This window comes from Camellia sinensis, chromosome 12 (genome assembly GCF_055761805.1).
Source record: "Camellia sinensis isolate YWXY chromosome 12, ASM5576180v1, whole genome shotgun sequence".
NCBI lineage: Eukaryota > Viridiplantae > Streptophyta > Magnoliopsida > Ericales > Theaceae > Camellia > Camellia sinensis.
The window spans coordinates 126,181,776-126,196,836 of record NC_138972.1 but is presented as its reverse complement, the minus strand read 5'-3'; the positions used below and the strand labels follow the sequence as shown (position 1 = coordinate 126,196,836).

The 15,061-nt window shown below is 40.0% G+C and overlaps 2 protein-coding genes across 2 annotated transcripts; both read right to left on the bottom strand.

Moving 5' to 3' along the window:
* Positions 1-1,067: 1,067 nt before the first annotated feature.
* On the bottom strand, positions 1,068-5,569 carry LOC114282577 (uncharacterized). Its single transcript, XM_082897237.1, has 5 exons — positions 5,233-5,569; positions 4,755-5,094; positions 1,661-1,748; positions 1,325-1,555; positions 1,068-1,220 (listed from the first exon to the last, which is right to left on the bottom strand). Exons 1-5 carry the CDS (start codon positions 5,567-5,569, stop codon positions 1,068-1,070), a joined length of 1,149 nt encoding a protein of 382 aa, XP_082753363.1.
* Positions 5,570-7,362: 1,793 nt separating this feature from the next.
* Positions 7,363-10,716, bottom strand: LOC114282926 (protein trichome birefringence). The gene is made up of 6 exons (XM_028225721.2): positions 10,021-10,716; positions 8,984-9,176; positions 8,587-8,780; positions 8,302-8,460; positions 7,845-8,224; positions 7,363-7,729 (listed from the first exon to the last, which is right to left on the bottom strand). The coding sequence occupies exons 1-5, from the start codon at positions 10,614-10,616 to the stop codon at positions 7,870-7,872; spliced, it is 1,497 nt and encodes a 498-aa protein (XP_028081522.2). The 5' UTR covers positions 10,617-10,716; the 3' UTR covers positions 7,363-7,729; positions 7,845-7,869.
* Between the last annotated feature and the right edge of the window lie 4,345 nt (positions 10,717-15,061).

The following is a 15,061-nucleotide window of genomic DNA, read 5'->3' as shown; positions in this document are numbered from 1 at the left end:
TGGTTTTTTTAGTACTGTAGTGCCGAACATAAATGCTTGCTAGCCCTTTCACAGTTGCTGGTCTACTCATTTCAGCACTATTGAACCGAATAAAAACATTTTCTTCACCACTGTATTGCTGAAAAAATGTATTTTGTTCAGAACTGTTTTGTCAAACAATAATGATCTTGTCAGCACTGTATGTCCGAACAAAATTTGTTCATCACTATGTAACTTGAATTCATTCCAATTCACTTTTTTCATTAACTTCAATTCAGTATAACACAGAAAATAACATTCATTTCAATTCACTGTTTACCATTCCAATTCATTAGAACAAAGAAAATAACATGAATCAAATCCATTCAAAACACATAACTTAAATCCATTCTAATTCACTCTTTTTCATTCCAAGTTAGTTTAACAAAGAAAATTACATAACTGAAATCCATTCTAATTCTATTTCCTAGCTCACTCGTATGACATTAGTCCTCATCCAGGTCTATTGTTTCGATTGTGGCTATGTCTAGACTAATGAGTGATTTGAAATGTTGCACTCTGGAACTGTATGCAACCTCCCAGCCTACTGCACAAGGGTTATGGTACCTCCGCTAGTTAGTTACTATGGGTGGAATAGGATAACCAAGCTCCAAAATGAGCTACAAAATATATATATATATATATATATATTAGAATGTACAAAAATGTTATCATTATTAAGAAATTTGTCGTTATAATGTACTAGAATGTACAAAAATATTAGAAACCAATACTTGAACAAAATGGTTGTTGTTGACAAAGCCAATACATATCTCCTTGCGAGAGGCAACAGACGTCGGTATTGACCTAAGAGAGAGGAATGTCAGACATTGTTGCATAGACAAGTGGACCAAAACGACTTGGTAGAAAGACGACATAAGATGACCCATGTCAGGCATCGTCATCCACTAGTCCAACCCAGGGTTTGGTTCGAAATATGCCAAGATGTTGGTAAGGTCATCGATTCTCTCTTGTGATCCAAATAATTTCCTGTAGTAGTCACTATGCGTATGCAACTCTTTAAGTAAATCTTTTCTCACTTGTAACCATCATTCTTCTCCAAAACCCATCAAACCAGCAATAGCTTGAAACCCACTATTGCCATCTGCTGCAACATCCTCAACGTATTTAATATATCGTCTCAATTCAGAAGGGAATGCCTTTAAAAAGCAATTTGGATTCAATGATTGAAGCCGGTGAACCTATCACAGGCCAATGCCAATGTTAGACAATAAAGTAGACAACATAACACAATTACATACCTCACTAGTAAACCATGTACCTTTTCTTTCTTCTTTGTTTTCACCTTTTTTGTTGTTACACTCGTCTTGGCAATGACTCCAGGTGAATAACTATCTTGTGCTGAAGCAACTATTTCAAACACAGATGGCTCACGACGAGTGGAGGTCTCAATCTTCAATTTTGGTCGACCCCGTGGATTAGACTTCACTTCTGGCTCAATCAAAAATGTACAATCAGGTTTGGCTAACTTCCTCAATTTTTGTAACAAAAACCTCTTCATATCTGGATCCACTTCCTCGAATCATTTGGCAAACAATTCTAATTCAGGTGTACAAGTCTACTCTTCACTTACAATGTGTGGGGTACTTAACATATCAAGCTTAGTCCAATATGAATAAACCGAAGTGAGGGGAATTGGCCGATTTTCCCTCATGTAATTTGCTATCTCATGTGCATATGGCAAACCATGAGTACGTCGAACAACACATCTACATGCAGTAATATTAACACTAACAGAAGATGCTCATTTAGACTCTGCCTGTCATGACCCGAACCCGCCCCCATGGGTTAAGGACATAACCGGCCGGTAATCCTAAAATTACCTACGGCCTCAAACCAAATCAGACATAACTCATCAGAGTAAAGGGGCCAAACGGAAGCAGAATTTAAAACTTTGTCCATAGAGCTGTGCTTACATGGCACGTCATAACAAACCATACATAAAGATATTAATAACTCACATCAGACAATACAGTAGCATAAAGTTCTGTACAGACAGGATCATTCAAGTCTAGGTCAGCCAATCAAAACTATATACAAACGTATCCAAAGTCCTCGCCAACATGACAAAATGACACAAGATAGCAAAAGGGCGAAGACGTGTCTCGTGCGTGAGACACAAGGGCTGGCTCCTCAAAACCTTGGTTGTTCTACACAGACTTCACTGAGGCTGGATTTGGATCGCTCTTGGCTCACCTACATACACATGAATGAGCGTGAGCGAAAGCTCAGTAAACAATATCGAATAAAGAAGATACATTAGAACAACATACGACAAACGACCTTGGGCCCAATTCATATTCTATCTAATATATATATATGTATACATAGGGTAGGTAACTGCAGTTCCAAACATATCAGACGGCCTCGGGCCCAATCCATTCTTGTCAAACTGGCCTTTGGCCCATTCATACTTTCATTAGTGTTCATTAGTGTCAAATTGGCCCTTGGCCCATTCATTCTATCTTTCATGTCAAACTGGCCTCTGGCACATTCATTCATATCCAACGGCCTCTGGCCCATTCATTCACGTCAGATCATTATTCATGTCAGACTATCATTCATGTCAGACTGGCCTTTGGCCCATTCATTCTCTTATTCATGTCAGACTGATCTTTGGCCTATTCATTCTCTCATTCATGTCAGATTGGCCTTTGCCCCATTCATTCTCTCATTCGTGTCAAACTGGCCTTTGGCCTATTCACTTTATCATTCATGTCAGACTGGCTTTTGGCCCATTCATTCTCTCATTCATGTCAGACTGGTCTTTGGCCCATTCATTCTCTCATTCGTGTCAAATTGGCCTTTGGCCCATTCATTCATGTCATACGGCCTCTGGCCTATTTGCTCTTTGGGCATAGCAAACGTTTGTCCATAATTCAAATTAACAAACTTGTAAGAAGCTAAGCAATTGGATAAATAGCATATTTCAAATATCTTTATTAAGATACTGCTCACAGTGATCGGTTGGTTGATTTGCCCTGGGGCTTGACCCTACACATCAGATAACACAAATGGGTCACAAATGATTCAATCCGTTCTTAATTCACATATTCCTCTTTAGGCTTTATTCGTATCCTTTTTAACTCATTTTCAATACTTAATGCATGCCTAAGAGTACTTAGAAGTGAAAGGGAATGGAAAACGAAACACAGAACGTATTCTCAAAATTCTAGAAATAGGGGTCCCCGCTCGAGCGTGAACTTTCCCGCTCTAGCGGACCCATGAGGTTTGCAAAAGTACTAGATACAACATTTTCACGCTCGAACGCGAACTCGGATGCTCGAGCTGAAGATCAGTCTACATAGCTCTCCGCTTAAGCGGACATTATGTCTGTAGAAAATACTAGGAGCTCGTATTTTACGCTCGAGCGGCGGATCCCCCGCTCGAGCGAACATCAAAATTTTTGGATTTTCCAGAACATGTTCTTGAGCTTCAACTGACATTCAAAGGCTCTAAACACATGATTTTGGCTCAAACTTTGCATATACATGTATTAACATGGTACAAACACCAAATTACAACATTATGAAGCTCAATTCCAAGAATTACTTACATGCATGTTCCAAATTGACTCAAACTCATCACCAACACACTAAATTCAAACATTCAAAGCTCACACTTTCATGATTTGCACTTGCATGTAGGAGATACTCATTATTCTCAACTTAATTGGTGAAGAGATGATCAAATACATGAACTTCATTCACATTCAACATGGATTACACACTTTATGCTCAAACATGGAAATTTATAGCAATTTCCTACATGCATGTGTCTATTGACTTCAAATTCAACAAAACTAACTCAATTCATATTCTTTATCATCATTCAACTTTGAATTCACAAATTACAACATTAAACTCATAACTTCATAATCAATTGCTCACCTAGAAGCTTAATCTTCTCAATTTATGGTCAAATCTTGAGTTAGTCTTCAATTTATTCAAGCTTCTTGAGCAAATCTTCAATTGTTTCCCTCTCTCTCTCTCTAGCCGGCCCTCTCTCTTTTCTTGAGTTCAAAATCAGCCAAAATGAAGCTAAAAAAGAGAATTGGGTGTATAGTGCCCCACTTATATAATTTCCCTCAATTATAATTGTCAATATTAAATAATTGGGCATTATAGCATTAATTTAATCTAATTAATCTGATCTGAATCAATTTTCAATTAAATTTCGCCTTAGGCTCTAAAAATTATGCCAATCACAATGGCGCAATCAATTTTGGTTTCTGTGGCCGATAAAGCCTTCAATTTAAATTCCAAAGCAGATAATCAAACAGATATTCCTACGGTGAACAGATGGAAATTCAAACCACATATTTTCACATAAATGGCACACATAAACATATCAAACACATAATCATATTCATAATAAGGACCAATTAGCATAGTACGGAACAGGGTTATCACACTGCCAATATGATCTCTAATGCAGTAATTGAGACATTACAACGAAGCTCCTTAAACTGCGCAGGTTTGAAATTATATTGCACAACTATCTTGCTTTTCTCAAATGATGATTTTATTTCACTATGTTGCAACTTAAGTAAATTGTGTATCCTTGTCCAATTCGACTCAAAATTTCCTTGACTTGATTAAGATATCTTTTAAGTTTTGCATGTGAACTCTCAACCCTATATATGAAAATAAACTGTTATAAAAATAATGTTATAAAAAATCAAACAACTTATAAATTTAAATGTTCATATTTACCTATTTGTTGTAGAATTTCCAAAGTGCATAAATGTGTCAGTCCAAGCAGCCACAAATTTCGACTTGTATGGATCCAACCAAGATAAGGTAACATAATGAAGTGCATCTTGATAAGTACTGAACTCACTATATAACAAAGACAGTCGTTGTATGTATTCTTCTTCAGACGATGACATAACCAACATATTCCAACTCATTATAAACATTTCCCATTTATCCTTTGTCTCAAACATCTTTTTGCAATTAGCAAGCACATTTTTTCTAATATGCCATCTATACAACAAATTTGTAGTTGCAGGAAACACCGTACATATGGCATTCATAAGGGCCAATTCTTTGTCTGTGACAATAACAGAAGGAAGAGTATTTTCATCCATGACACTACGCAAAAGACCAAGTGCCCATGTATAGTTATCCTCCTTCTTATACTAGAGGTATGCAAATGCAACTAAAAAGGTCGTGTTTATCGATGTCACACCTACAATCTGCAGAAGGGGAAACCGATATCGATTAGTCTTATAAGTACAATCCATCAACAATACTTTTAGAAATGCATGTAATAACTTCAAACTAGTAGGATGTGCAAAGAACAAATCAGTCACTGTCTCAGTATCTGCACAGCTCCTATGCCACTCAATGTACTTGTTCATTGCTAACTGACCTAATAGTTGTTGCATTTGAGATCTTCCAGCGTTCTCAGCAACTTTATACCTATGACGTGCGTTGTAAATTGTCTTCATTGTGGAAGCATTTGCATCATCACGTTGTTTCAATGTAACCAATATCTCACTCGGTCGTACCATACTCTTCGACATGTCTACCAAAGAGGTTTCCTCATGTGACAACCTTCCAGCATAAGAATGACCCTCAAGATATTATGCAGCAGGATAATTATGCACACCACAAACAACTATCAAGATCCAATCATCATTTGTGGCTAATTTTTTGCCCTTCAATAAAAAAGAACATTCACATTTTTTTATACCAGTCAATCTTGCTTTTTTTGTCTTAGGCCTGCTGTTTTTTCAAGTGTCCCTATAAGATCCACTGCTCTCACAAGTTAAGCTAAGTCTTGGCTTCCTACCTCGAATATCACCCCCATCTGATTTCTGCACGACAATAACGAATCCATTTCTTCTTTCAACTTGACGTGCCCATCGAATTAACTCATCTCGACTCTTGAATATCTAAAATAAGTAAATTAAACTAACCAATTATTGCACATAAAAAATGTACATTATTTGTAAAACAATCAAAGACTCACCTCATGAGTAACAAATTCATTACTATAATCCATTACAAGTTCTGAATCAACCTTACTACCTCTAGTCGAAGCATCACCCTGAAAACACGTATGAATGTAATTTCAAAATTGAAAAAATGATGTTCATTTCAACAGTCTCGAAACTAATGGTTTTGTTCAGTTCAACAGTGACGAAAATAAAGATGATATTCGGTTCAACAGTACTGACTATCTGCATTAATGTTCGGAATCTATGTATTGGACGAAAGGATTATGTTCAGTACTGTATTACCGAACATAATTCTAACAGTCAGCAAACCAATACCAAACAGATCGAATGAAACAAGAACGACCAAAAAGGACCGAGAATGTTAATACAAGACAGATAAACTTACTAATGGAACATCGGTCTCACTAGAATTGTTGTCCTCGTCCGCCATTACTCTACACAGTGAAATAAGTGATGAAGTATACGTTACACTTGAAGCAAAACTTTCAAGTTCAATAGCGTTAATGATGGTGATGAAGATGACACATTCAAGATTTAAGATGATTATGAAAAAAAAGTAATAGGTTTAGAGTTTACAAACATGAAATACGTATAGTTGGAATTAGAGGTGGGAGTGGGGGTAGGTGTCCAATATTATAGAATATTAGTTCTTATTGATAGGTAGGTGTTCCATTTAATAATGTCTTTTAATGTAATTTTACTTTATGGTATAATTGTAATAAAAAAAATTATAAAATAGAGTATCCAAAGAATTTTGGTAAGTGTTATGTGAACCCATATGTGGGTTAATTCATGTGCAGGTGCCCATGCCATTGGGGTAGCAATAGGTTGTGCAACTTCTCAGGCACAGGTGCCCCAGACAGCACAATGGACCCCACCTTTGTGTATGAACTAAGAGAGAGATGCCCGGTCGATGGAGATGGAAACAATACAGAACCGGAGAGGGTCTTCTTCAATGCGACCAAACCCTATTTCTCTAACGAGACTAAAGTTTGGTAAAGCCCTATTGCTCTAATCCCGACCTTTTCCTTGATGACTTTGCTAATTCCATGATCAAGCTGGGGAATATAAGTCCTTTAACAGGGTCAAGTGGACAGATTCCGAAGAACTGCGGGGTGGTTAATTCATAGTTTGTACTTGATGTTAAAGCAAATAAAAGAAATAAAGAAAATAAATGAAAGGGTTTACTTACTAGTGTTAAAGTTGTACGGATAAATACCATAGTTTTTTTTTTTTTTTTTTTTTTGAAGGAATAAAATATCATAGTTTTGTTATCAAATGAATGTTCTGTAAGTCATAAAGGCAGAAGATAAATACATAAATAGAACCCAACAATCAGCAGTCATATGCAGCAATGAAAGCAATCAAACAGAGCATCTCCAATATAAAACAATTGCATATTCTTGGCTGAATTACATAAATTACACTGCAATTGAAAGAATCAATCTGAACAAGGCCATCCAGTCAACAAAGGCAGACAGTTTTTTTTTAATGAACTTCATGAGTAAGTTATAATCTTTCTAAAGCGAGAGAAAGCCCTCATCAGAACTGCAAACACTACACCAAATCCATGTTTGTATGAGCACTTCTCTCTCCCATTAAATCTACTCTGACAAGTTCGTCACGTCTCATTTTCCCCCCATTTGTTAATGTTCCTATAAATTCTTGCTCCCATTGGACCATTTGTATCTATATGCATAAGGATCCCGATTCATGAATCACCTGGTTCAGTAGATAAAATATTTCATGCTTATCAAGGAAAACCAAAGTGATACAAATACTCGTTAGTGTGAAATTAAACAATGAATGTGTTAATGAGCTGTGTTGTTAGTTTTACTTGACAGTCTTTTCTGCTGCTGTTCTCAGTGCTGTTGTTGTTGTTGTTGCTCCTTAATATATCTTGTCCAGAGTTGAACATATAGGAGTTCATTCCACGTGTCAGGTACACCAGGAAGGCACCAATGGCTGCAATCTTGGAATCTCAATGGTGATCGTCTCTCCTCCTCCATGAAGTTCAGCTTCCTGTAAATTGATGGGTGTGCATCCTTGCGATAATCTGTCATTCTTGTGATGTTCAGATAGAAGACTGGTGTCTTCATCCCTTTCATCAACCCCTCCAACACTCTCATTTTCTGTGGATATTCAGAAAGATATGTTGCATTCTTGATTGGCTCTGATTCACTGTCACATTTCCCTCCAGAATTCCATTGTCCACCTCTGCCAATTAAATATTTTTTCAGTTTTTTCACACTAAACTCTGTAGATAACTGTATAGAAAATTGTGTTTAAAGTACCTAAAATGTGCAGCAGAGTAGCCCCTAAAGAACACGAGCGTCTTCACTGGATCTATATTGGCATCAATCCACCTTGCCCATGTCATCATTGCTTTCCGAAATGCCTCTATAAGGTTCAATTTACTGTAGATATGGCTACCTTCTTGAAAGTAACCCTTCCTACAAGGTTTTTTTCTTCTTTTTTGTTAGTTTTTACTTTTATTCTTTTGCATCAGTTCCTTAGTATAGGGAATTTTAAATATTGGTATGCACTTGTATCAATGCTATAAAGGAGACAAAGCATACCCTCTCGCGGTTCTCCCACGAGTCCACCAGTGTCCAGTGTTAAAGATGAGTACATTTGCGCTTTTGTATCTATCGGATGATCTTTCCATCACATCAAGACGAAGTGTTGCCCTTTTCAATCCGTTCGTGTAAGCCATTTCCCATTCTTGAACCAAAAATGAAGACCGAAAGAACTCCACCGAGCAATTATAATCCTATTAAATTATGCAACCCATAATTAGCCAAGAATTCTAGTTTAACAAAAGCAAGCAAACCGATTAAAATAATAGGACATTAGTAATTTTTGCTCTTGAGAGCTAAACTCAATGTAATATTTTCTTATAAAAGCAAGACAAGTCTCCAAATGCTCAAAATACTAATTTGTGGGAAAGATTAAGGATGAAAAGGAAACACATACTGCAAATATGAAAGAGTATGAACCCGCAGATCGAAAGTCATTTTTACCAGAAGCTTCAAAGACTTTGCTCTTATCTTCTACTGAATTTCTAAGAATACAAACCATCGACTCCCACATATTCCTATTCAGAGAATCACCCACATACACTAATCGCTTTCCTCTTAATAATTCCAACAATTCTCTACCATTCAATCTGCAAAACAAGTTCAACTAAACCAATCTCACAAAAAGCAGAATCCACAGACTAATATTAAGAAAACATAGATCAACAATTCAAAGAGCAACTGCAAAACATATACAAATACAACCAGTCCAACTAAAACAGAACTCACAATCACATACAAATAGAAATCAGCTATATAAAGAAGGAAAAAAATAGTGAAGAACCCAAAATAAAAATAAAAATTTACTACTCTTGTAACTTTTCTTGGAATGTTGCAGCCGCTGATTGTCTCAATAATTCCAACATAAACTTGCCATTCAACATGCTTAACATTTGCAACTAAAACCAACCTTACTGGTGCAATTTGGAGTAAAGAGTAAATTTTCGGTATTTTTCTACTTGTGACATGTTGCCCTAATATCTATATTTATACGTTGAAGGGGGCAGCTATCTCTGTATTTCTTCTGTAACCCTTTTTTTTTCTCAGTGTGGAATCACAGTGACCGTGAAAGTAACTCTAGTTTTGAGGTGAACTATGCAAATCTTGTATCCTTTGTGCGTGCGTATAATTTACAATACATGTGCATTTATTCTCATGTCTCAAATCAGATTAGGTATTACAGAATACTAACAAAAAACAAAAACTTCATCAGTTATATATATATATATATACACATTTATAAAATAAACAAAACAAAACAAAACCCAAAATTGCAAAGTAGTAGTTTGTCAAGGAGGGTTAGGTGTTAGGGATTCCTAACTAACAACCCACAAAACCAAATATTAACAAACACATACATAACATAATAATCATCAAAATTCTATATACATAGAAAACCCAAAATGGCAAAGTAGTAGTAATATGTTAACTTGCCTTGGAATGTTGCAGCCATTGGGTTGCCATCTGAAATTCTCAAACTTGTTATCTGGCCTTCCATTCAGAAAACAATTGAATTGCTCGTCGATATGAGGACATGACCCAGCTTCATACAGAGGATAAGAATCATCATCCCTCACCCATGACCCATTGTACAGATTACAATGATCGATCGAATCCAACCACTCCTCTTTAGTTTGTTGCTTCACTTGTTTATTCGACAAAAGCCCATCATTATTCATCACTGTTTTCTCTTCCTGAAACCCTTTTATATCATCTTCTCGGGGAGGATTGGTGTTGGATCTGGTAATGGGAAGCTGGGGAGAAGAAGAAGGGAAGAAGAAGAAGTGAGAGAAAACGGTGGAGAAGTGAGATCGATTGTTGAAGGAAATGGCAGAGTCGTAGTAATTGTTGAGGAGAGAGAAGATGGAGAAAGCGAGGAAGGCGAAAGCGAAGCCAAAGCCATAAGGGAAGGCTATGGACCTTCGAATCAAGGAAGACAAGGATGATGATGTTGAACCATTCTTCAGACTTGGCTTTTCGGTTGTGGGTGTCGGTGGTGGTGGTGGTGGTGGTGGTTTAGCCATGGACATGGCAGAGAGAGACAGAGAGAGAGAGAGTAGTGACCGTGGCCGTGGCACTGACAGCGAGACTGAGGGAAGGGATGTTGGAATGAATAAATGGGCATTTAATTTAATACTACTGTCCACTAACCAAATAATTATATCAGTTTTTTTTTTCATCAATATATTTGATTAATGTGGTCCAGTCATCATATTATTGTAAGAGTGGGGTCTGTCTTCCATTTATTTTGTGAATTAAAGAGTGTTAATAGGCTGTAAAATCTAGTTCTTAATTTGGTAATTTAAATTACTTAATAAATATAATTTATTGAGTGTTTTATTTTTATAAAAAATCACATTATCGATAGTCATTGAGTATTTTATTTTTATAAAAAATTACGTTAATAGGATATCGATGGTTACTTTATTAAATTAGATTTTTATCAATAATTTATTTTAAAAATTATATTTACCGTTGACAGAAATATGATCTGATTAAATAACTATCGATATCCAATTAATATGATTTTTTACAAAAATAAATTATTCAACGAATTCTATACATTAAACGATTCAAGTTATCAAAACAAAATTTATGATAAATCTCCACAAATCTAATAACACATTCTAGTCCAATCTCAGACTGGCCCTCATTGTAATGTAATAACTTTTTTTTTGTGATATATAATATAAAAGAAAATTACAAATCAATTAGACAATTGTAAAATAATATCATTTTCATGTGATACCCGTCCTCTTGTATGGGAGCAAGTCCTATAATGTGCGGAGTACGTAAACTTGAAAATTCTCATATATAATATAATTATTTTAAAGCTATCAAGTGCTATTTTCTTTATAAATTATATATATTATGAAAAAAATACTACATAAAATAGTAACGATGAATCCACAGAAAGAAAATGAACTTAATATGTGCACTTGTAATGATCTCACATAAAATGATAAGTTCTGTTGATACAGCGTGTTCTAGATGGAACGGATCGGGTTGATCCACGCTTTTCAAACCGGTGTCCAAATGATCAAGCCCACTAGAAAACTTGCACACGAGTTCAACGGGAAACGGGGAGTCCCCCAGCGGACCCTTCGACGAGCAAGTTAGAGAGAGAAACGAAATGTAGAGATAAATTAGAGATAGAAAAGCTTAACCTTCTTCTTGTCTTCGACGTCTGCTTATATCCTCCGGTAATCATTTCGTTATCCCTTCCGACCTGTCACCTTAGCCGAAAGTCTATGCTCTAGTTTACCTTGTTCATGGTGAAGGCGTTCTGTCTCGACAGAGAGGGGATATCGCAATAAATGCTGTAAGGGGCTTCATTAATGGCGATGTGTAGTGGCAATAACTTTGCAGATCTTTGTCTGCTTATGTGGCTTGCCCTTCTCTTGCCATGTGTCTTGCTGCCATTGGTTCTTATTGCTACGTGGGGCTTCAGCAATGCTGGGCTTTAGTATTTGAGTTATGTATTGGGTCCTAAATGGTGGGCTATAATCTTTATGGGCTTACCCATGTTAGTAGTCCCCCATTCCCAAGTGCAACTTTAACCCAACGAAGGGAATAATGAAGAAAATGAGGGTTGTGACAGACCAGCAAGGTGAAGGCCGACCGAAAGGAGTGACCGACGATGAGGAGGGCCGACTGCAAAGGGTGGCCGAGTGGAGGGACCGACCATGAGGAGGGCCGACCGCGAAGGGTGGCCGAGAGGAGGGACCAGCCATGAGGAGGGCCGACCGCGAAGGGTGGCCGAGCGGAGGAACTGACCATGAGGAGGGCCGACTGCGAAGGGTGGCCGAGCGGAGGGACCGACCATAAAGAGGGCTGACCGCAAAGGGTGGGTGGTGGTACGCGGGGCTCGAGGGACGGCGAGGCACGTGGTGATTTGAAGTGGAAAAGACAGGGTAGGTGGGGGGGGCAGTAAATGGTGGTCGTACACGTGGCAGGATCCTATAGTGGGGAAGGTTAGGCGTTGGGCAAGAAGTGAAATGATAGGTCATTACAGGGTATCGAAAAGACAGTTTTGGCAAATTTTTTTTAAAAATTTCAAACTGGCGAAATTTAATTGTGACCATTGGAATATAGACAAACCTTGGGCTTTTGGTATTATCCGTTTCACGTATCTTTTTGCAAACAACCAAAATATTCCAAGTGTAAACTCCTTCGTCGCTAGTGATACACCCCTGCAACACTTCGTGAACTATCTCGCACCAGCATCTGAAGCTATTCGTAGACATACGAGAGAGATGGCCCAAGAGGAAGCAACAAACGCAAGGGTCGATCCATTGGGTGACGACGATGCGGTGGATTTGGCAGAACAATACCGGACGGAGAGGCGAGTGGGAAGCGAGGGGGAGTCGGTGGGGCGACCTCGTTCATTCACAATGATAACGGCTACGCAGCCAATCAGCCAGGTTGAGCTAGATCACTGGCATACGAAAGCCGATAAGTCGACTATTACCGCGGAGGAGTTGGTGGATATACGCGAGAAATACCAGATTCCCGCAGAAATAAAGTTAAAGCTGCCGACAACGAAGGAGAGGCCATCTGACGCCCGACGGGGAAGTTTGCCCTTTACGAAGAGGTGTTGAATAGAGGGTTGAGGTTGCCGTTTCCGCAGGTGGTAGTGGATGTCCTAAACCGGTTGGAAGTGACGCCAGGTCAACTAATGCCCAACGCGTGGAAGATTGTACTGGCCTATGCGAACGCGTGGCCCAGGGCGAACGAGGGGGCGGCTATGATAGTGGACGAGTTTTTTGCATGCTACAAGGCCTTGAGGCAACAAGAAACTTGGGTCACTTTGCAGGCGGCGGCAGGGAGGGGCCTGGTGGCAGGTTTTCCGTCATCAATAAAGGGGTAGAGACCGCGGTGGTTCTACATGTCCACAAATGGAGGAGTTAGAGTGCCCACAGTATGGAGAGTGCCCACCAAGTCTGTGGAGCCAAAGTTGGGGGTAGCAGCTAAGAAGAGGGTGAAGATGGTGAAGGTATGGAGGGAGAAAGAGGGCGCCAAATGGGACGAGCTTGTTCAGCCGTCAGCCTTGTTTGCCGCAAAGTTGGGCCCTCAGCTGACCGGTGGAGACCTGGAATCGGTGGAATTAGAGGCAAGAAGGAAGATACAAGAGGCGAAGGATAGAACCATTCTCGCCAAGGCTAGTAAATTCAAAGAGTCATAGGCAGACCGGCCACCGAAGCCGATCATGAGGGAAAGGATCCGACCGCGCCCCAAACCGCTGGGGGAAAAGGACTTGGGTGAATTTGAGCCACGACTGCCCCTAATTGATCCTTTGAAGGAAAGGGCCAAGAAGGAGGTGGAGGCTGTGGCGAAGAAAAAGAGGAGGGTAAGGGAGAGGGAGGAGGGGCTAGCCCTGAAGAGGAGGAAGGAGGTGACGACGGAGGAGACCCCCGAAGTGGGGTTGGGGGAAACAAGGGGGACGAAGAGTGGGGCGACTGGCCAAGGGGGCCAAGGAGGAGAAGAGCCCATGAGTGCCATGGGCCCCAAGATGCAAGCAGAGAGTCGGTCAGCTGGCCTTGAGGAGGGGGTGGAGCAGTAGCCCAAGGGGGTGCTTGCGCCCCAAGGAGAGGGGGTCAGGCTGAAGATTGCCATCTACCATGCGCCAGTAGCGTCTGGGCGACTGGAGGGAGAAGGAGGCCCAGCCAGAACAGCTGTAGATCGCCTTTTGGGGGTAGTGGAAGAAGCGACCGTAAGCTCGGTGGCCTATTTTACTGAGGCTGAGCTGCTAAAGGGTCTGTGTTTCTCCCAAATGGAGGCCACTGCCTTAGCAGGAGCCCTATTGAGAAATGCGGCGGCTGCCAAAGGCGAAGTGGGGCCACTGAAGGTAAAGTTGGAAGAAGCAAAGGCCCAACTTGAAAGTTTGAGGAGAAAAACTGCTGGATGGAGGAAGACCGCGCGAAGTGTGTGCGCTAGGGGGTTGAAAGAGGCCCAAAAGGCCAAGAAGATGCAAGTGTTGGCGATGGTGTAGGGGTACTCAGCCGATCGAGCTAATGCTGAACTGCTCGCGACCAAGTTAGAGTTGGAGGCGGAACGCCGCAAGGTGGTGTCGCTCGAGTTCCAATTGGGGAACGAGCAGAAGAAGCTAGAAGAGGCCCAAGCAGCCTGCACCGTCGCCAACGAACGGTGGGAGGAGGCCATGTCCAGCAACAAAGATCTTCGCGTTTAGTCAATCAAAGAAAAATAAGAGTTGGATCTGAAGATTGCTGGGCTGGAAAGGACGTTGGCGGACGAGCGGGCCAAGTCGATGGAGGAGAAGACGAGGTTAGAGAAGGAGTTGGAGGAAGAGAAGACCAAGTCAGCCTTTGAGAGGGCAGCATACCCCGACTTGTGTGTTGCAGCAGTAGAGCAGTTCAAGGGGTCTGCTGACTTCCAGATGGCGATCAATGCCGCGATCGCCAGTAACTTGGCAAGGGAGGCGTCTGGGGGGGCTGGCCTGTCGGGAGCGACCGCT